This window comes from Rutilus rutilus, assembly GCF_951802725.1.
Source record: "Rutilus rutilus genome assembly, chromosome: 23".
Classification (NCBI taxonomy): Eukaryota; Metazoa; Chordata; class Actinopteri; order Cypriniformes; family Leuciscidae; genus Rutilus; species Rutilus rutilus.
The window spans coordinates 29,348,549-29,369,744 of NC_140233.1; the positions used below are offsets into that span (position 1 = coordinate 29,348,549).

The 21,196-nt window shown below is 35.1% G+C and overlaps 2 protein-coding genes across 2 annotated transcripts; one reads left to right on the plus strand and one right to left on the minus strand.

Moving 5' to 3' along the window:
• Positions 1-2,614: 2,614 nt before the first annotated feature.
• Positions 2,615-15,236, minus strand: LOC311283472 (uncharacterized protein). Its single transcript, XM_084397898.1, has 10 exons — positions 14,309-15,236; positions 13,154-13,276; positions 12,899-13,041; positions 12,254-12,400; positions 11,265-11,414; positions 10,907-10,960; positions 6,871-6,940; positions 6,540-6,664; positions 5,952-6,156; positions 2,615-3,285 (listed from the first exon to the last, which is right to left on the minus strand). The coding sequence occupies exons 1-10, from the start codon at positions 14,448-14,450 to the stop codon at positions 3,188-3,190; spliced, it is 1,257 nt and encodes a 418-aa protein (XP_084254024.1). The 5' UTR covers positions 14,451-15,236; the 3' UTR covers positions 2,615-3,187.
• On the plus strand, positions 14,866-18,324 carry LOC311282767 (uncharacterized protein; the record flags this gene model as incomplete). Its single annotated transcript, XM_084396775.1, has 5 exons — positions 14,866-14,877; positions 14,942-15,064; positions 15,249-15,830; positions 15,986-17,146; positions 18,316-18,324. 5 exons carry the CDS (start codon positions 14,866-14,868, stop codon positions 18,322-18,324), a joined length of 1,887 nt encoding a protein of 628 aa, XP_084252901.1.
• Between the last annotated feature and the right edge of the window lie 2,872 nt (positions 18,325-21,196).

Genomic DNA, 21,196 nt, shown 5'->3' on the forward strand with positions numbered 1-21,196 from the left:
AGCCATTCGTAATGCAATTATAATTATGTCATTATTTTTTATCCTCAATAATCAGCGCAATATGTTACAAGTACACTTTTATTTATTAAAAGAGCCATAAAATAATATTTATTTGTGTATATTACTATTTTTACTATTACATTTAAATAAATTACAGAATGCTAGCTATGTTTTGTGGGCATAAATATTAATTGGTTGTCTAGCCTTGACTAAAGAACACTATAATATAATTATGGAATCACAATCTTAATATAATTAATCAAACCCCTTAATTCATATAATAATCTTTATTTTAAATAAATAACATTTTAAAGTATGTTTTGTGACGAAGTTATTTGTTATTAAGCAATAGGGCATAATATGCTTTTTTTATTACAAGCATGCCATTTGTGTACTAATGCATATGATTCATGTCATAATTCTTAATACAGAACATCATACAATGCTATCTGTATAAACAAACAACATATTTGAGATTGAAACAACTACATTATCGACTGAAAAACTCTTAAAACTACATTTCGTGACACATTAACAGTAGTATCTTAAAAAATTTAATATTTTTAAATTTCGCGGTCTTTCTCCTGCTATTGACGCAACTTGAGATTTTAAATATTAGCTGTATAGAATATACACAATTTACATGTACAATATAAAATTTAATTTAATATACCTTGCATATAGCGGCGGGATTTAGCATTCATAAAGCTACCACATAATAACACTAAAACAGCTCACGTTAGCTACAAGTTATCGCGAGAACAGATTTAGATCAGGCATACTACTGGCATACTAATGGCGTCCTACGCCCGGACCCAATACACCCATAGACAGTAAAAGAAATGGACACAGCGACCCTATTGGATTCAACGGAGACAAAGTGAAGTCAATTAGAAACTCTTACTTCCTGGGGGTCGAGCGTACTGCGCAGACTCAAACTGAGCTCGACGACGTAGATGTGACGCGAGCAAACCGTCTGTCTTCTAGTAGCTGTGCTAAGAGAAATCTGAATCATTCTGTCGTAGAAATTTTAAACTGTATATTAAACTAACCATGTTTCTAACCATATTTAACATCTAATCTTCTCTTTTCAGGCCTTAACATGATAACACTTTGAAACACAATGTACTAAAACGTTTTGTCCTGTGTTTTTGGATGTTGTATTCATACCCCTTTGACTTTGCTTGTGTGAGTGTATAAATAACACAATTGGCAATTGAAACTAGACAGATGACTAAATTTGAACCTTGTGATTAACAATGAAGTAATCATTAAAGCAAAGTTTGCTTTACCTAGTAACAGAAGGGTATGCATATGAAGAACCAATCAAATTGTGGGGAAATTATGTAATGCGGTATGACATTTTATTCTATAAAAACTGTTGTATTCTTGTGCACTGTGGGATTTTCAATGGAATTTGTCTGAGATCCTCCGGCCTTGCTTCTTGGGAGAGATTCCCTGAGAACTGCTCGGGAAGATCTCCTGGCCGTGATTAAAGCATTTAGAGGACATTTGCTAAGGTCTGTTAGTCAATTATTCCTGCGCAGGAAGAAATCTAGTTAGGGAAGCAGGTTATTTAGATTAAAGGGAATGTCGATTGGAGACAACCCAGATAGACATATAGGTTAGATTAAAGGGAATGTCGATTGGAGACAACCCAGATAGACATATAGGATAGAAAAGGGAATGTCGATTGGAGACAACCCATGGAATGTCGATTGGAGACAACCCAGATAGTTAGGTTTAGGGAAAATATCCACGACAATTCCCTTCCGAAACTTACAGAGACGGAGAGTGTGAGTAGGAGCTGTCTATGAGCTAGGAGCAGGAGAAACGTTTGCTATGTATTCTGATTAATTATTTTATTTTGCCTTCACGTCCCCCCGATCGCCCGTGAGCTTCTCCTCCTGTCCATACGGTAATCTCTCTACTGTGCGACAGAGAGTCGCGTGGCTATGACGCAATCGTTAGCCTATTTTTACAAAAATTGCTTCTACGGGGCCATAACGTAAGATACAACCCTGGTGAAAAAAAAATATGTTAAGTATACTTGAAGCCAGACTAATTATTATTATACTTCAAGTGTGTTAATGATTAGTTAACTTAAAGTGTGCTATTTTGAAACAACTAATTTTGTACTAAGTATATTTTAGTAGTAATTAAGTTGTAGTAAAGCATAACTTTAAATGTATTTAGTGTACTTTTGTGTACTAAATTGGAACAACTTTAAGTATATTTAGTATACTTTAAGTATATGCCTGTGTAGGGACTAGTTACATACTTGATTAGTGTATTAAAGTGTACTTTATTTGTGTTACAAGTACATTACAAATTAATTACAAGTGTCTTCGAAACATACAAGAAATATACCGTAAATGTATAAAAAATATATACTAAGTATACTTGCAGCCACACTAATTATAAGTATACTTCAAGTGTGTTAAGGATTAGTTAACTTTAAGTGTGCTATTTTGAAACAACTAATTTTGTACTGAGTATATTTTAGTTGTATTTAAATTGTAGTAAAGCATAACTTTAAGTGTATTTAGTGTACTTTTGTGTGCTAAATTGGAACAACTTCAAGTATACTTAGTATACTTTAAGTATATGCCTGTGTAGGGACTAGTTACATACTTGATTAGTGACAATAAAGTGTACTTTATCTGTGTTACAAGTACATTACAAAATCATTACGAGCAATATACAAGTCTATTATTTTTGAGTAAAAATGATATTCTCCGTAATACCTTTGGCTTAATCCAAATACTACAAATAGCACACTTTGTCTTCAATAACAAATGCACATTAATAAACAAATATTACTTAGCTATACTTTGTACAATATACTTTAAACATTACATCGTCACAATGCAGTATTTTAAAAATCTTACCAGAATACTGAAGACTGAATTTCTTGGGGGATTTTTTTTTTTTTTTTACACAATACTGAATGCACTTGTTTTCAAGGCCCTTAGTACAATAAATAACATAACTTTAATAACAGAGACACATGGTATTGACAACACAAACAGTGTTTATTTAAATCTCGTACACGGTTTTATTATTTTAAAACATAATAAAATGTACCAACCATGTTTTTAAATTAAAAGAACACTGAAGAAAAAAAAAAAGAGAGAAAAAAAAAACATTTTGGAACAGCGGCCACACACAAACTACACATTGTTATTTACTTTTTCTTGCTGAAATGCTCGTTGTTACACTTGCGCCTGATGGCCGCTCGCACATCAGACACACTTGTGTGTGGAAACTCTGCAAGAACAGCATCTGTTAAAGTGAACGAGGTAAGGTCAGAGGGCATGTTCATACAACTTTTTTTTCCCACTACTTCAGTCTGTTAAAATCCTGTATTAAACAAGTATTACTAAATAAAAAGTACACGAGGATTAGCAGTGAGGAATTTTATCAGTATGTCATGTCAATAATGCTTTCAGTATATACGGTATTCACACATACTGTATGCAACAAAAGCGAGTACACACATGTAAGATCATTTTGATGAACCAATGTCGTTTTAAAATCCCAATAATACATTTTGCAGTCTAGCTTTTTTTATTTGATGAATGAACAAAAAATTGCAGTGTACCTCTCATTAAAAAAAATGGCAATAACAGTTGTGTTTTTTATTATTGTTAAGGAAAACTCAATTTCATTATGAATTTGACAGATTGCTGTAGTGCCTCAGTTCATGTGGCATGTGAACCAAATCATCTCTTCCTCTTTACTACTAGGTTCATTCTGAAACTCAACAGAAAATTAACTGTAACTTGTCTTAACAAAGCTTTAAGTCTCTATTTTTAAAATACGTAAATCATATCAAAACCAAATATTCTCTGTTTAAGTAATCCGTATGAAAGCAACGAGAGGTACAGTTTCTCAAACGCATGCTCATTATCTCTAATGTCACCAGACCCACATGCGCACAAGCGATTCACATGCTAATCGTCCACGTGAAGGAACCCAAAACCTGTAAACTCCCTCATCAATTTAAAACAAAGCATGAAGAGAGAAGAGAAACTTCATCATTCCTCTGCTTTTCATCGAGTTTGGAAGACAGGCTATGAGTTTACCTTGGATTTACCTCAGACGAAGAAGAATGCGGTTTGAAAATACGATTTTGAAGGTAAGAAATGTATTCTCACATATATTAGCTAGAGTGTTATTGGTGCATAAACTGTACATTGTACTAGTTGAACTGGTGCCAGACTGAACTTTATGAAATCGATGGAAATTTTTTAAAATATGAACAATAGACAGGCAGGCAACCTTTCAATGATAAATAAATATACATGTATGATACAAGGATGTTTTTATGTTCGATAATAATTAAACAGCATGATATAAAATTAGGTTGATATGAGTGTTTATTCTAACATGATGAATTTTATAATGTTTAGACCAGTGTTTACTGTTAAATACTGTGTTTGTGGATATCTGCTCAAACGTAGATATGTATAATGTGGTAACAATAATGTTTCATAGTTTGGAGCGGTCGGTCGGTCGCTTCAGTAAATGTTCTCTGCACGTGCTGTGCGTTTCAAAAGCAAAACGCATCACACATTAGGCTTCATGTTTTTACTCCAATCTCATTTTGTAACATCATAACGAATGAAAACATTTGAAGTAACATGATAATCCATATATGTTTCTCTAGTGCAGTGTACTGAAGTGTTCCTTTTTATTGATTTATCGCTATAGGCTGCCTGTATTTATGTAAAATTAATATTATTATTATTATTTTATGCAGCCGTATAAGTATATGCCTACAAGGCACAACAAACAGGGTTTTTTCTTTTTTTTTTTAAATGGCAATTTTAATCAGAAAAATTCAATTAGATCTAAAATAATTTTCTTCCCCAAATCTGGCAGGTTTCTCTTGATATCAGCATGTTCACATTTGTCTTTTGTTACTTTTGTTTTTTTTTACAGGGACCAGATGGCACTGATGAGCCCTGCTGACTAAAACATTCACACAGATTTTTGTGTTTTTAACCTGAAGCAAATACCTTGGAAATGATAACTAAGATGTGTGACTGTTCACGTCTCTCTGTTTTTTTGTATCTTAGGACTATGTTGTGTTGTAAATAAATCCATTCTGTTAGGGTGCTTTCACACTGGTAGTTTAGTTCGGAACGGGGCACGGTTCGCATGAAAAATCGCTAATGTGAACGCTGTCATGCGGCCCTGGGTGCGTACTGGGGTACCGAACCCGAGACTAACTGGAGGAGGTGGTCTGAGTTTGGTTGCTCCCGAACCGTGCCGCGGCTCGCGTGAATGTGAAAGCAACACAGACTCAGGTGCACACTTGTTCAGGAAGTAAAGTGACCTGCGCATGCGTTTTAGCTGATTATTAAGTATTTAGTTAAATAAAACACATGTAAGGGATGATAATGTTGATGATTTACCTTGGATACGAGCGAGAGTGAGCCTACAGTGTATTCGCGCATATCGCGTAGAATCAGGGCACCAAAATAATGGAAATCCACTGTCTCCTCAAAAGAGTCAGTTTGCAAGCAGCAGAAGGCCACCTTATGTGCAAACTCAGAAGGTCTGAAAAAGGTGACACATTTCTCCAACTCGCGTGATGTACTGAGTGGGCAGGAAGATATTCACATAGTTTTGAAGCAAAATGTGTAGACTACATGATAATAACGTGACCAATAAGTCAGTATGGGTTTTATGACCTTATTTTAGTGACTACAATTATTTATTTTTTTCAACAACGTAATTTTCTCAAAACTACAAACTTTTACATACATGCTGCTGAGATATTATTGTAGCAGAGTTTGTGGTGAATACAGTGTAATCAGACTTTATCCATGGAAATATTAAAAGTAACAAAAATAAGCACAAATGTCAGAGCATGTCAGAACACCTCCAGGGCCCAGAAAACACCTCAGACCCCAGAGGGTTAACTCAAGAAAATTACAAACCTGTTATGGCCTGCACTTTGGCAACATCAAGCTGACTTTTTTGGGAGTCCACTTTCCCAGATTTCCCTGTCAGGGTGGACTCTGCAAGGATTTCCCTAGTGAAAACCAGAACAGCCAGCTCCTGGGCAAAAATGGTCATACGAGATCTGTTCAGCCGCTGAAAGGCCCTCTTTGGGACTATCACTGCAGTTCCAGCCAAGGGGTGCTGTATAGAGAGATGTGTAGGGAGAGAGAAAGAGAGTCCACTGACAAATTAATACATAGTTGGGACATCCATCTCTGAGGAATAAATATTATTCCAATGTGAAAATATGCTTAAATCTAGCTTGGTTTTGAAATGTTTTTGTCACGTTTTTTTAACCTTGCCAGTTTAAACTTTCAGTCAACTATAAGCCATTCAAATTCAATTAAATGGGAAAGGGACTCGGTAGGGAATTCGGTACTTTTTTGCTGTTCCGACAGATAAATCACTTTAAGATTGATCCATTTTACCATAAAGTTACATGGTGGAAATTCAACATTCTAAACACCCATGAATTCATGATGGCTGTTAAGTGATAGACACATTAGCCCTTAATTGTAACATACCATATCAATTTCATTGACCACTGTATTAGATGACATTGCCGATGAGGGGGTTCCGTCAGGTGAGCAAATCAATGACCGGACACACTGCACACACTCCTTCATTAATTTAACCATTTCCGGGAGCTCTACGTGAAAATAAGGGGGAAAGTTAAGTTAGTGTTGTTTAACTAGAAAGGACTCTGCATCTGTAGTACATGACAGATGGATGAAATGTAAAAGCTAGCCAGTATTACAGGGATAAAGTTACTAAAGTTAAGCAAAGGGAAATCATGCCCATTGTGGGACTTTGCAATGTAATGTCAACCCCTCCAATGCCAACCTGAATACCTACCACGAAGGGATGCCATGATTTCTTCATCCATTTGGGGCAGCGTTTTCTGTCCAGTGTTAGCATCCTTTATCTGCTTACAAACAAGCACAGTGAAACTTTTGATTACAGTAACATTATACCACATTTACATGTTTGTTATAATACAAATAATAATAATAATCATCATGGGAAAGTAACAGAAAAGTAACAATTAATGATGTTCTAATTTTAATTCTGCATTGAAACAGCGGCAGGCCTTAACGCTAAGGACTTTAGCTACTGCATTTAACTTAAAATACTCTGTAATTTTTTATCATACAGATCAGAGTAATGTAAAGGGTCTACTTTTATTTTCTGTAAACTCACAATAACAACAAATTGTTGAGCTTTTGTAAAAAAAAAAGAAAGAAAAGAAACCAATCAGGATGCGTTTTCTGCCGTCCCGTTCTCAGTGAGCTGAAACTCAGCGTACACTTGCCTTACAGACATGAGAAATAGATATATAGAAAGCTTGTAATGTCTACTTTTAAATGAAGCAATTCAAATGGAAAATAAATATTCTCAGATTATGTAATTCGTAGGGCTGGACCCGTATATTCGGATATTCAAATATTTGTTCGGTGGGTTGGTATTCGATTTTAAAATTGAACATTCAAATATTAGTTTTTTATTTTTATTTTTTTGCACACCTGGCATCCCCCTCGAAACGGTTCTCATTCGTACTTGAATATGTTTTACACTATAAAATCTGGCAAAATACAATACAATTTTTTTTAATTATCTTATATAGCCTAGCAATTTTTAATAGGCTGGACAGTTGAAGGAACCCAACCTCATTATACTTAACCCTCTGAGGTCGGCAAACGCGCCCACGCGTTTTGCTGGATTTTTTTCAGTTCAGTTCAAAAGAAATTAATTTTGCTCTGTTGACTTTGATATTACAAGCAAGTTTCATACATCAATTGATTCTGTTAAATGTGTATTATTTTTGTGTATACTCACAATAAAAACAAACTGTTGTGCTTTTTGCCAAATAAAGAAAAATAAACGTGATGCTAGTTCTGCCTTCTCTCTGTCAGTGAAGACCATTCTGAAACGCGTCCGAAAATGAACAATAACTCAGCGAATACTGAGTCAAACAGGCATACAGACATACAGGCATGAAGCTTGAATTCTCTTCTTTAAAATGAGGTAATTTATATAAAAAACAAATATTCTCATCTTGTGAAATCTGTATTAAAAGAGAGCGATTCCAGTCGAGCTAATTAGACCTCATTCAAATGTAATGTGACTCCGCCCACGGAGAGCGCGTGCTATTCAAACGCAAATTACTGAGGCAATCCTGTGAACGCCCCCATATCAGCTCGAGAAAACACAAGTTTAATCAGATCATTATAGCCTACGTGTTTACACCATCTGGCAGCGCTGTGAGGAATAATAATAACGGAAAATCTACCTCAGAGTGCGGGTATTGCAGGAGAGAGGATCCGAATATGTAGTAAGTTTTTTTTCCTTCTCAAGTTAATCGCGTTTCTGTGAATGAATGAACGGCAGCCGCAGAGATGCGAGCTGTGATAAACGAAGACAGTTTAAATTTAAATTGTGTCTCTGTGTGAATGAATGATGATGTTTTAGCAAACTGTATTGCTATACTGAGCTGAGTAAAAATCGACAGAAATATGTTGAAATAAAATGTAGGCTATTTGTATAAGCAACGTATTAAACTGAAAATTAACATTTATATGCCCTAATATTTCATAAAAACAACGTTACAGTCAGGCGTTTCTGTTTGTGAATGAATGTTTCGGTTTTAGCAAACTGTATTGCTATACTGAGTAAAAATCGACTGAAATATGTTGAAATAAAATGTATTTGTATAAGCAACGTATTAAACTGCAAATTAACATTTATATTTCTTATAATAAAAATGAAAGACCTATGTTACAGACATATAAGACATAAAATATCTGCCAACTCAAATAAGCTTTTGTTTGCCAATATTTGCTCATGTTAAATATAGTATGTTTTGTCAAAAATAAAGTAATCAAATAATCAATCAAATCCTTAACTTTGAAATATGTATGATAAAATGTATACTTTAGTTTTTACAAAGAAAGATTACACTTGAATTGTTGTTGTAATTGTAACCTTTTTAATAAAAATATATATTTACAAGGTAGATGTAAACAAACTATTAAAAGGTAAATATAAGCCTTTTCTTTAAATAATTTTTATTGTGTTTTATTAGTGACAAATTTGGGGAGAGGATAAATATTCCAAAACTGAAAATACAGTATGAGAATTAACTGCACAATTACTAGACATGTTTTCCTTGGATATTATAGGCCAAATTGCAAGCACAATATGTGGAAAAATAAAAAAGAATTGAGATGCTTCCAACTGTTGCTCTTGCATTCTTGTGGCTCAGTGACTCACCTGAATGAATGGCTAATTAAGTATGCAGGCCCCATTGTCTCCTAAGGTGTGAACCACTAAATATGCATGATCTGTGACGCCCACTCCGCATATTGCCTTTCCAAACAGAAAGTACTTTGCAAAATTCAAATCAATGTATTGTGTTATGTGAATGATTAGGCAGGGTGATTTTCACATCATTTTGAAGAAAAAACACTAGGCAATGACATCTATTAGACAAAAGTCTTATTGGCACATATTTAGTATGTGTTTTATGGCCTTATTTCAGAAACTTTAGTTTTTAGTTTTTTCAATAACCACGCATAAACATTATTCTCTCAAAAATGCAGACATGTACATTCTTGTTGCTCACATATTATGGTAGCCCTGTTTGTGCTAAATAGTGTGTAAATTTTTTTTGCCATTAATATGTTTATAAGCAACTGAAAAAAGCACAAATGTCAGGGCATGTCAGAACATCTCAAGGACCCCAAAAACACCTTAGACCCCAGAGGGTTAATAAATATATTTGCTTCTTCTTAGCCTACTAAAGTGTTCCTCAAACTGGAGTATTCTCTGGCTAGAGCAGAACAGCAGAGTTTGTATGGACAGAAGTGCATGCCTGAGCTTGTATTTTGGGTTAAGCTATTAGAGGGTTAGAATAATAGAAACAAAATGTATTAGCCTTTTTACCCGTTATTATCAATCTAAATTAACCTACTGCGAAATATAGGAGCTTTTGAGATTTTACGTCATGTCATTTAATCTGTTTGTGATGCTGATTATGCTACCATGTTCTTTATTTATTACAGTTCGTTCATTTATTTTTCGTTTTTCCTAAATTTTTTCTCAACTACTAGCGGTGGCGCGGTGGTTGTTTTGAAAAATTATTTTTTATAATAATAATAGGCTAAACAAGGCTCAAACATCCATTTTGTAACAGACATACTGTTTATTTGAGCAATTTTGTCAAAGAAACAACACACTAAAGCCTGTAAAGCATTGAAATACATATTAGGGATGGGAATTTCAAGCGTTTTTCGAATAATAATCAAATAATACCCAGCGATCTTCGAATATTATTTTTGCTTGAAATTCACACAGTGCAACTACCTAATTGAGGTTTTCTTGAAACTTAATGTTTAAATTGGCAAATCTAAAAAACACACATAAATGATTAAATGTGTGCTATTATTAGTTCCATATTCAAATATTTGTTTGAAAAGTGCGCTTACTGAATTTGGACCTAATAATAGCACACATTTAATCATTTATGTGTATTTTTTACTGCAGCCAAAAACAGAAAACATTAACAATAAATTACTAAAATGTTTAGACAGTCTCCTTCTGTTTTTTCATGACACATTCATAATCATTACATTTGCTGGTACACTGTAGCAAGCTTTATGCGTGCGTTTGAGCTCTGATTATGCTATGTAATAGGCTATATAGACAATTAAAGGCTTGTTATTAAGATTTATGGATTATTAATATTAACGCGCAATATTAGTCGACTAATTGCTTAAATGAACGACTACTAATTGACTGCAAAAGTCTTTAGTCGAGGGCAGCCCTACAAGGAAAACCAAACCCCATCAGGTGACAGAAATGGAGAAATAACCTTTGGAGAAAGTCAACTTGCCTTTGTTTCAGTTGAGGGTAAACCACACTCTTCATCCGAGTCATTGGCCTGAAACTTTGAAAAAACGAAAAGAGATCAGTGAAAATCTGGGGTAAAATCTTTGTGTGACCGGGGAGCTGCCGCTCAACCTGTCACTCAACCCGTCACCGCTAGAGGCAGCTAACGATGACTGGTCGAGTAGCAGGCGCATATAACGGTGGCTGGTCGAGTGGCAGGCGCATAAAACGGTGGCTGGTCGAGTGACAGCTGCCTCTAGCGGTGACGGGTTGAGTGACAGGTCCCCCTGTCACGCAAAGATTTTACCCCCTCTCGAAAATCAATAGAGAAAGAATTTTAAAGAAAAAAACAAAGGACTTACCATTTCAGGACTCCCTATGTTTGTAGCATCATCAGAACTGGTGTGATGATCTGGACAGAGATGGCTCGCTATGTTTGTGGCCTCATCAGATCTAGTATCATGATCAGAAGTGAATGCCAGGGGTCTGGCAGCCTTCTTAATCGTTGCTTGCTTTACATGGACAAAAATGTTAATAAGTGGTGGGTGAGGAGAGACTCCTGATATGATTGTAAAGCTTTGGGTGTAGAATAGTACATATTAAAGTGATATGCTATAGAGCTGGTAAGTCCCGCCCCTTCCGCTAACCCCACTGGACCTCTAGGTTGAAAAATCGTCAATGCAAGTGAATGAGAGAAAATAATCATTTTCTGGTCCCGTTTGAATTTTGCCATGAATGTGAACATGTTGTCTGTGAATTTTTTATATAATTTTTCGTGTAAAGAATGCTACAATTTAGCGGGTAGAATTTTGATACGGTTAGACTTTGTGTGAGAGCACTTTGTGGTCTACAACTCTTCTCTGCTTTCGACGCGTTTGAGCTGAAGAAAGAACAGCCTATTTTGTTTGAATGGTGACATTTGGGTACAAAACACACAGGCTTCTTGATCTGTCTCCATAGATGTGATTTGTGGAGGTAAAATGTGTTATGGGGTGACGTCGTCACATATGCGACATGTAGTCTTTCTCGTTATGTCTTTTCCACAACTGCTAGCCAAAGAATCATACCATATACTGTCAAACTCGTTACATTAAAAATTATATAAAAAATTCACAGACAACATATGTTCACATTAATGGCACAATTCAAACGGGACCAGAAAATAATTATTTTCTCTCATTCACTTGCATTGACGATTTTTCAACCTAGAGGTCCACTTGGGGTTTTACGGATGGGCGGGACTTACCAGCTCTATAGAAATGCTTCATTGTTTCTAAGTAAATGTCCCCTAGTTCTGTTTATAAAGCATATCAAAATGTAGCCAAATCCTCAAGAAAACAGCATGCATTACTTTATTAAGACATTGTGGAAAATCATCATCAGAGCTAGTGTGTTGATCTTGTGTGGCTAGGGCCAGGGCCCTGTTCTGAGAAAGGGAATTCTTCAGGTTTTGTAATATCTGGTCTCTGGCTGCTTCTTTGATATTGGTTTGCTTTCCCTGAAAAAAGTAAGTGAGAAATAAATCAAACAGTTGTTAACATCTTCACAATGTCACATTCATGATGACATACTGAAAATTGATGCAGTATGTCTGATTTAAAAAATAGTTTTGGCAGCCTTCACAAAAAATATTTTTGCTTACATTACAATACTCCAATTTGAGTAAAAAATAGAAAGAAACAAAGTACTAACTTGACTACTTTATAAATAAATTTTATATTAAAAAATCTTTCATTTTACTTCAAATTAGCACATTTGTGGACTAAAACACCTGAGGTAGAGAGTTAAGGGACCCTGATGACAAGTGTTCAGATTGCATAGAGAGGCTAATATTTAATGTATGGACTCAACTTAGAATAGCATGTGGCAAATTAGTAAATTACTGTCATTATAAAATATTTATTATAATATCCAACTGAATCTTTGACCTTTCTAAAGATGTATAGTTTGTTAATATAGCCTACAATTAGCCTAATAATTATGCACATCCACTCACCAGCCTGGCTTTTTTAGCCTTCACCACGTTGTTGGTGTCCAACCTTTTCTTTTTAATGCGAACACCCCTGTTTTCGTCCTTGTTCCATATATCGCTTCCCAAAAGGAATAAATTTTTCTTTGAGACGAGATCTTTGAAAGAATCTAATATAAGAGTAAAGAAGTTTAGCCTACAACAGCTACACATAAAGTGACTCAATAACGCAATTAAATAGTTGAAAGTGTTTAAATAAAAACAGGCTTAACGTCAACTTACCTCCAAATAGCAGGACTTTAGCAGGCACCGTTTTCTCTGGTTCTTTACGTGTAGGACATTTTATTTCAAGCCAATCGTCGTCTCCATCAAGGTCAGGTTTCGATGTAATTTGACTTAGCTGGTCTACATTGGATAGAAGAATAGATGTGCTCTCCACTTTTAACGATTTGTCAAACAAGTAATAAATTGCGAATTGAAACGCCATCGTGTCTTCGTAACGTCTCCTGCTATGAAAAACCTCACGTTAGCGCGGGAGCTTCAGGCGAAATGAGTAGGCTACACTCTGCAGCTCTGATTGGCTGAATTCAACACTACGAGACATGATTGGTCAAATACCGTGGCGCCAATTTTTCTCAAATTCAAACCCATATACCGGTAATAAATACAGATATAACATTTTCATTTTGGTGTAGGCTACCCTGAAATAATCATGGCATCAAAACGCAAGTATAAGACACATTTGAATTCCGTTGGGACTCCACCAGATATGTCAAGAACCTCAAAACACAGAAAACTTCAACAGAATCAGGTAAACAAAAAACATTATATTACAGTATTACCAATCGTAATGATTAAGGGTATCCTTGTGAGACCCAGACATTTTTTTTAACATAGTATTTTTGTCATCATTGTTAGCATAAGAAACAAATGTAAAGATGTTGATGTTTTTTAGATTTTTTTATTCATATGTATAGCTATGTTTACTTTAGTGTACTTAAGACATGGCTTTTTTATCACCAATCAATATTTATGCTTCAGGATATATATATTTTTTAACAAAGTCTGTATAAGCTACTTTTAATTGTCATGTTATAAAATATATAAAGGAATGAATTGATATAGGCTACCATTTGACTTTATGCAATATGTGGGTAAAATGGCCATAAATGGGGTTTCCCATCTAAAACAATGGATCTATAAGCTATATCTAATTTGCATAAATGTGTACATGTACTGTATATTAACATGTAATAAAAAATTAAGTTGAATAATGTGAGTAATATTTGGCAAAATTTTCATAATAATATCTAATATTTCATATGAATATTGCTATATAATTTCTTTCCCTATTCACTTGCTGTGACATTCCTGGGTCCCAGGAGGATATTATTATTTATTACTTTTTTATAACTATTTTACTATTTACATACATACCCTTCCCGTCCTTCGGATGAGACGTTAAACCGAGGTCCTGACTCTCTGTGGTCATTAAAAATCCCAGGATGTCCTTCGAAAAAGAGTAGGGGTGTAACCCCGGCATCCTGGCCAAATTTGCCCCTTGGCTTCTGTCCATCATGGCCTCCTAATCATCCCCATATACTGATTGGCTTCATCACTGTCTCCTCTCCACCAGTAAGCTGGTGTGTGGTGGGCGTTCTGGCGCAATATGGCTGCCGTCGCATCATCCAAGTGGATGCTGCACATTGGTGGTGGTTGAGGAGATTCCCCCATCTATGTAAAGCGCTTTGAGGTCTCAGAAAAAGCGCTATATAAATGTAACGAATTATTAATTATTATTTATAACTTTTATGTAAAAAAATAAATAAAATAAACTTTTGCCCAGACAAAATATGCATGGAGATAAAATGTTTATTCAAACTCATTTGAGCAGTTTTAACTGAAATAAACTTGCACTGACATATCTTAAAATGTGTCATAGCCATTGTTTTGTCTCAAGATGCACACTATTAATGTTTTTTTTTTTCTAGGGCATGTTTAAAATTGTTACTTAAATGCCTTAATTTAACTAAGGACTAGTCCTAGCTTAGTCTAAGCTATGTTTAACAGAGTCTAAGTTACTTAATTTTGTTGGCACTGTATCCACAGAAACAGACGAAATTGTACAAGAGATTTCTTCATGGATCTCCAATTACCCGAACAACTCTGTTTAGAAGAAAAGGTTATAAAAAGGTACGTAAATGAAAAAAACAAATGAATGAGCCTTGCACACCTCTGTGCCCCGGACTGTGTTGGTGGGCTGTTTATACAATGATATTTTGATTGAATTACATTTGGCCTATATCTAAATACTGCTGTTTGGTTTTTGCACTTGTTTTGTGAAGCTGCACTTACCTTTTGTGTACATTTGTTTCAGATTCTTTTTACAAATCCTAATGAAGAGAAGAGCAATCTTGAACGCAAAAAAGATAATGAACAAGAGGACAGACAGGAAGATGATGGAAATGTTCAAGAGTACAGAGAAGAAGATAATGGAAATGGAAATGAGGAAAGTAAGGAGGACGGTGAAAGTGTAAATGAAGAAGAAGAGGAAGATGATGGAAATGGACAAGAGGACAGAGAGGGAAATAATGGAAGTGTAAATGAGGAAGAAGAGGAAGAAAATGGAAGTGTAAATGAGGAAGAAGAGGAAAATAATGGAAGTGTAAATGAGGAAGGTGAGGAGGACGATGGAAGTGTGAATGCGGAAGAAGATGAAGATGATGGAAATGAGCAAGAGGACAGAGAGGAAATTAATGGAAGTGTAAATGAGGAAAGTGAGGAGGAGGATGGAATTGAGCAAGAGGACAGAGAGGTAGATGATGAAAGTGAACCAGAACACCTTGAAGAAGATGGTGGAAGTGAACAAGAGTCCAGAGAGGAAGAAGATGTAAGTGGACAAGAACAGAGAGGCGGAAAAGAGAGGAACCAAGGAAATGAAGATTCAAACCAAAGGAAGGTACGTAATTATAGATTATCTATATGCATGGTGTTAATTTATGTTGACTGTGTAATCCATCTTTCTTCAAAGAACAACACTTTTAGTTATATTTCTTCTTATGGTTTATACAGTTTTGTAGCTGTTAATGTGATCCGCCTTATCTTTTATTACAGAATCAACATGGTGATGATCCTGTATACCCTGGTGCTCCCCTCACAAAGGGACAGAGTCTGCTTTTACTCATGTCATATGTACTGAGGCACAATTTGACAGGAGTAGCTCTTCAGGATCTTCTTACTATGTTCAATGAACATTTCCCTGGCTTGGTGCCAGCAACCTCATATCTTTTTCATAAAGCATATGGACAATTTGGCCAGTATGTGCCACATTTTTATTGTATCAACTGTGAAAACTACATGGGAGCTACTGAGACAGCACCACAAAACTGTTCTTCTTGTAAAGCTGAATTTGACATAGAGAACAACCTAAGGTCTGGATCTTACTTTCTTGTACTTAGTCTATCAGCCCAAATAGTTGATGTTTTGGAAAAGCCGGAGATACATTTGAATAAAAGGGAATCAATTCCAGGCATTGTTTCTGATATTCAGTGTGGGGCAGAATATCAAAAGATCAAACAGAGTGGAGTAATGGGAGCTGATGACATATCCATCTTGTGGAATTGTGATGGAATTCCTGTTTTTAAAAGTAATAATGTTCAGATATGGCCAATCCAGTGTCAAATTATTGAGCTGTCACCAAAAGATCGTCAAAGAAACATATGCATACCATGCTTATGGGTTGGTAACAGCAAGCCAAATATGGTCACATTTTTAACTGCTTTTGTGTCACAGCTCAAGGAACTAGAACAGGTTGGAATCAAATGGAGGGACTCTGAAAACATAGAGCATACAGCCAAAGTTCATTGCCTTCTCTGCTCCTCAGATTCAGTTGCCCGTCCCCTCCTGAGAAACACAAAGCAGTTCAATGGAAAATATGGGTGTGACTTCTGCCTCCACCACGGTGGTGGCCCATATATCTGGGAAACACCAGAACCACCTTTAAGGACGGAGACAGATCATTTCCGGCATGCTATGCTGGCAACACCTGCCAAACCAGTAATGGGTGTAAAAGGACCATCCCCTTTGATGGAACTTGAGAGCTTCCACATGATCAATGGATTCGTTCCAGAATACCAGCACAGTGTCTGCCTTGGTGTCACTAAACAAATTACATCCCTGTGGCTAGACAGTAAGCACCATAAGGAAGACTGGTACCTGGGCTCAAAGGTCAATGACATAGACCAGGGACTGATGGCCATTAACCCACCTTTGGAAGTCACAAGGGCTCCAAGATCATTGAAAGATAGAAAATTCTGGAAAGCATCTGAATGGAGGTCTTTTTTGTTGTTTTATGCTTTGCCTGTTTTAAGTGGTGTTTTGAAAAAGAAGTACTGGAGTCATCTTTTTTTATTAGTTTTTTCAATGCACACTCTTCTTCAGGATGCCATCAAATTAAGCCATGTGAATATGGCAGAACAAGCTCTTCGAAAGTTTGTGTGTAACTTTGAGAAACTTTATGGTGCTACTAATGTTTCTTTCAATGTGCATTTGTTAATGCACTTAGCAGCAAGTGTGCGCAACTGGGGACCACTCTGGGCAACATCCACATTTCCATTTGAAACATTTAATGGCACTTTGCTTAAGTTTTTCAATGGAACAACACATGTGCAAGATCAAATAGTGAAGACATTCCTTAGGTGGAGGGCTCTCTCAACAAAAGCAGGGACTACCATGGCAAACGCCAATGACAACATACGGAAATTATTTGACAAACTCCAAAGTACATCTGGCTTAACAAAGAAGTCAAAGAAGTTTCAAGATAATGTCAGAGGTTTTGGTTGCCCAAAGAAAGGTACCACATCTGTGCTGCAGAGGATGGCTATTGAAGATTTTACAGGTAACAAAGTTAATTCGGGTTTATTTTATGACCGTTTCATTTGTAGCGGTGTTGTTTATCATTCTTGTAATAACACAGCTCTTAAAAAGAGATATAATTCTGTTGTACAGTTAAGTAATGGAACATTCTGTGAAATTATGACCCTGGTGGCTTTCACGTGCGAGAATGGGGCATCTTCTGCATCCACCACAAACAGATTCTGTGTTTTAGTTAAAGAGCTTGCCAAGAGTGGAGGAAAGTTGTATAGAGATGTTCAGCTCAATATATCCTCAACATTTATAAATGAAGTGTCTCATACCAATTATGTATTTGCTGTCCATCCTCAATCACTCAAACGTAAATGTGTTATGGTTAGGTCTAAGGACAAACTGTATGTCATTCCACTTCCAAACAATATTGAAAGAGACTAAAAACTGATTCCTGGGGAACTACTTCTGCAGCTTCACAGATATCAATGCCAATTATTTTTCAGCTTTTCTCCCTAAAGTCAATAATGATTTGTTATTTTTTTTTGAACACTGATTATGCTTCTAATGTGTTAATGCAGTGTGAGTGAACTTCCATTTTTGGCCATGCAATATAGCCAGTGTTTACTTGGCTGTAGTGGTTAAACTGCCACTTGTGACATCACAATCCAGTAGCTGCCACTTTCTGTACAGTAGAAAACACATTTTCTTGTGTGTTCCAATGGTGTGATGTTGATGTAAAATTTGTAATGGATTTGTGTTTATTGTACATTGTGCCTATCTTTAACATTGTATAAACTTAAATTAAAAATACTTAAATCACAATTACAAAAGTAGCCATTTGTACACTGCATACTCAAATCTATTTTAAGTAGAGCAACATAAGTATGTTTTCTTTAAATACACAAAAACTTCAAAGTACTTGTATTGTACTTTTTAGAAATATATTAAAAGTGTGCTTGTGTTTAGCATATTTCTTAAAAGTGTAATTAAGCATATATTTATTTCCAATGTACTTATAGTGCACTTGTTAGAAATATATTAAAAGTATACTTGTTTTTAGCATATTTTTTTAAAAGTGTAATTAAGCATATATTTATTACCAATGTACTTATAGTGCACTTGTTAGAAATATATTAAAAGTGTGCTTGTGTTTAGCATATTTCTTAAAAGTGTAATTAAGCATATATTTATTTCCAATGTACTTATAGTGCACTTGTTAGAAATATATTAAAAGTATACTTGTTTTTAGCATATTTTTTTAAAAGTGTAATTAAGCATATATTTATTACCAATGTACTTATAGTGTACTTATTAGAAATATATTGAAAGTATGTTTGTTTTTAGCATATTTCTTAAAAATGTAATTAAGCATATATTTACTACCAATGTACTTATAGTGCACTAGTTAGAAATATATTAAAAGTATGCTTGTTTTTAGCATATTTATTTAAAAATGTAATTAAGCATATATTTACTACCAATGTACTTATAGTGTACTTGTTAGAAATATATTGAAAGTATGCTTGTTTTTAGCATATTTCTTAAAAATGTAATTAAGCATATATTTACTACCAATGTACTTATAGTGCACTAGTTAGAAATATATTAAAAGTATGCTTGTTTTTAGCATATTTCTTTAAAAGTGTAATTAAGCATATATTTATTACCAATGTACTTATAGTGTACTTGTTAGAAATATATTGAAAGTATGCTTGTTTTTAGCATATTTCTTAAAAATGTAATTAAGCATATATTTACTACCAATGTACTTATAGTGCACTAGTTAGAAATATATTAAAAGTATGCTTGTTTTTAGCATATTTCTTTAAAAGTGTAATTAAGCATATATTTATTACCAATGTACTTATAGTGCACTTGTTAGAAATATGTTAAAAGTATGCTTTCTTTTAAATATATTTTTTAGAAAATATACTAAAGTACTATTATTTTAAAGTGTGTTAAAAGTTGTATTATAGAAATAGATAAAAAGCATGATGCTAATATACTTTTAATATATTTAAAGATAGTATATTTTTTAAAAATATATTTGCAATGTACTATTGAAAAAGGGAATATATTTCAAATACAATAAAGTATACTTTTTTTTCACTAGGGAAGGTAATAAAGCCTTTTATACATTTTCGTGTTTCTTTAGAAATAAATAATGGACGAATGGAGTCTTTAAACGCCTCAGATGTAAAGTTATTCGCTTTCAAAGTGACGCAGAAATGAATGGGAGTCAATGGAATGCTAACAGCAGGTGGGGGTCCGCTAGCCAATGGCGGCGCCCGGGGGTACCTTCAAAATAATAGAAAACCCTGCCCGCCTGACACAGACACGCTCACTAACACACACACACACACACACACACACACACACACACACACACACACACACACACATACACTGACACAATCACACACTCAATCACACACACACTTTCTTTCACACACAAACACACGCAGACACGCTCACTAACTCTCTCTCACACACACACACACACACACACAGACAGACAGACACACTCACTAACTCTCACACACATTCACACACATACACCCACACAAGCACAGACACACACTCACACGCACACACACACACACACACACACACACACACACACACACACACACACCCACACACACACACACACTCAGTTTCAGTATTGAGTTGTAAATCACTCCAGCTGCAGCACTAGACTCATGTGAATCCTGCCTGACACAGGACACTCAGATACGGCTCATCTTCAGGAGAGAAACATCAGCACTCAGAGCTCTTGTGGAACGAGACCTCATGAGGAGCTCCATCATGTGTTACTCTGCAGACGTACAGCTAAGACTGTGCAATTACAGTTTTTTACAATCACTTTGCTACTATTTTCAGAACCTTGATGTCATTTTTCAAAACTCTAGACACAAAACTCAAAACGGTTATCACTTGTAACACAGGCTATCTAATGTTCAAAACATTGCATTGTGCATTCACATCTTTAAAGAAATCTTGCACAATCATTGGTTCAAAAAACAAATTTACTGTGAAATACCATTGAAACATAACTATAGATCACCCACACACAAGCAACCGATAGTTTCATTGTGTCATTGTTCGTACAATCATTAAATATTGTAGAACAAAATAGGTGATACAGGTTTCATTGTGGCACTACATGTACAGTAAATACATCTCTGTAAAAGTACTGCATGATACTACAGACAGTGGAATCATTGAACAAAGTTTGTAATATATTGATGAAAAACACTATAGTACAATCACAACATAGGTTTATTTGAATCAAAGCAAAAATAATTAGCTATGAAATAGAAAAGAAAAGACAGCAAAACATCAAATGCAGTGTTCCTCAACTTGCTTGCTTGTACTGTAAGAAACAGAACAGGAGTGATGATCTATACAGTGCAGTGCTGTCAATACTGTACATAGTCTGAAAAGGTGGTACAGTAT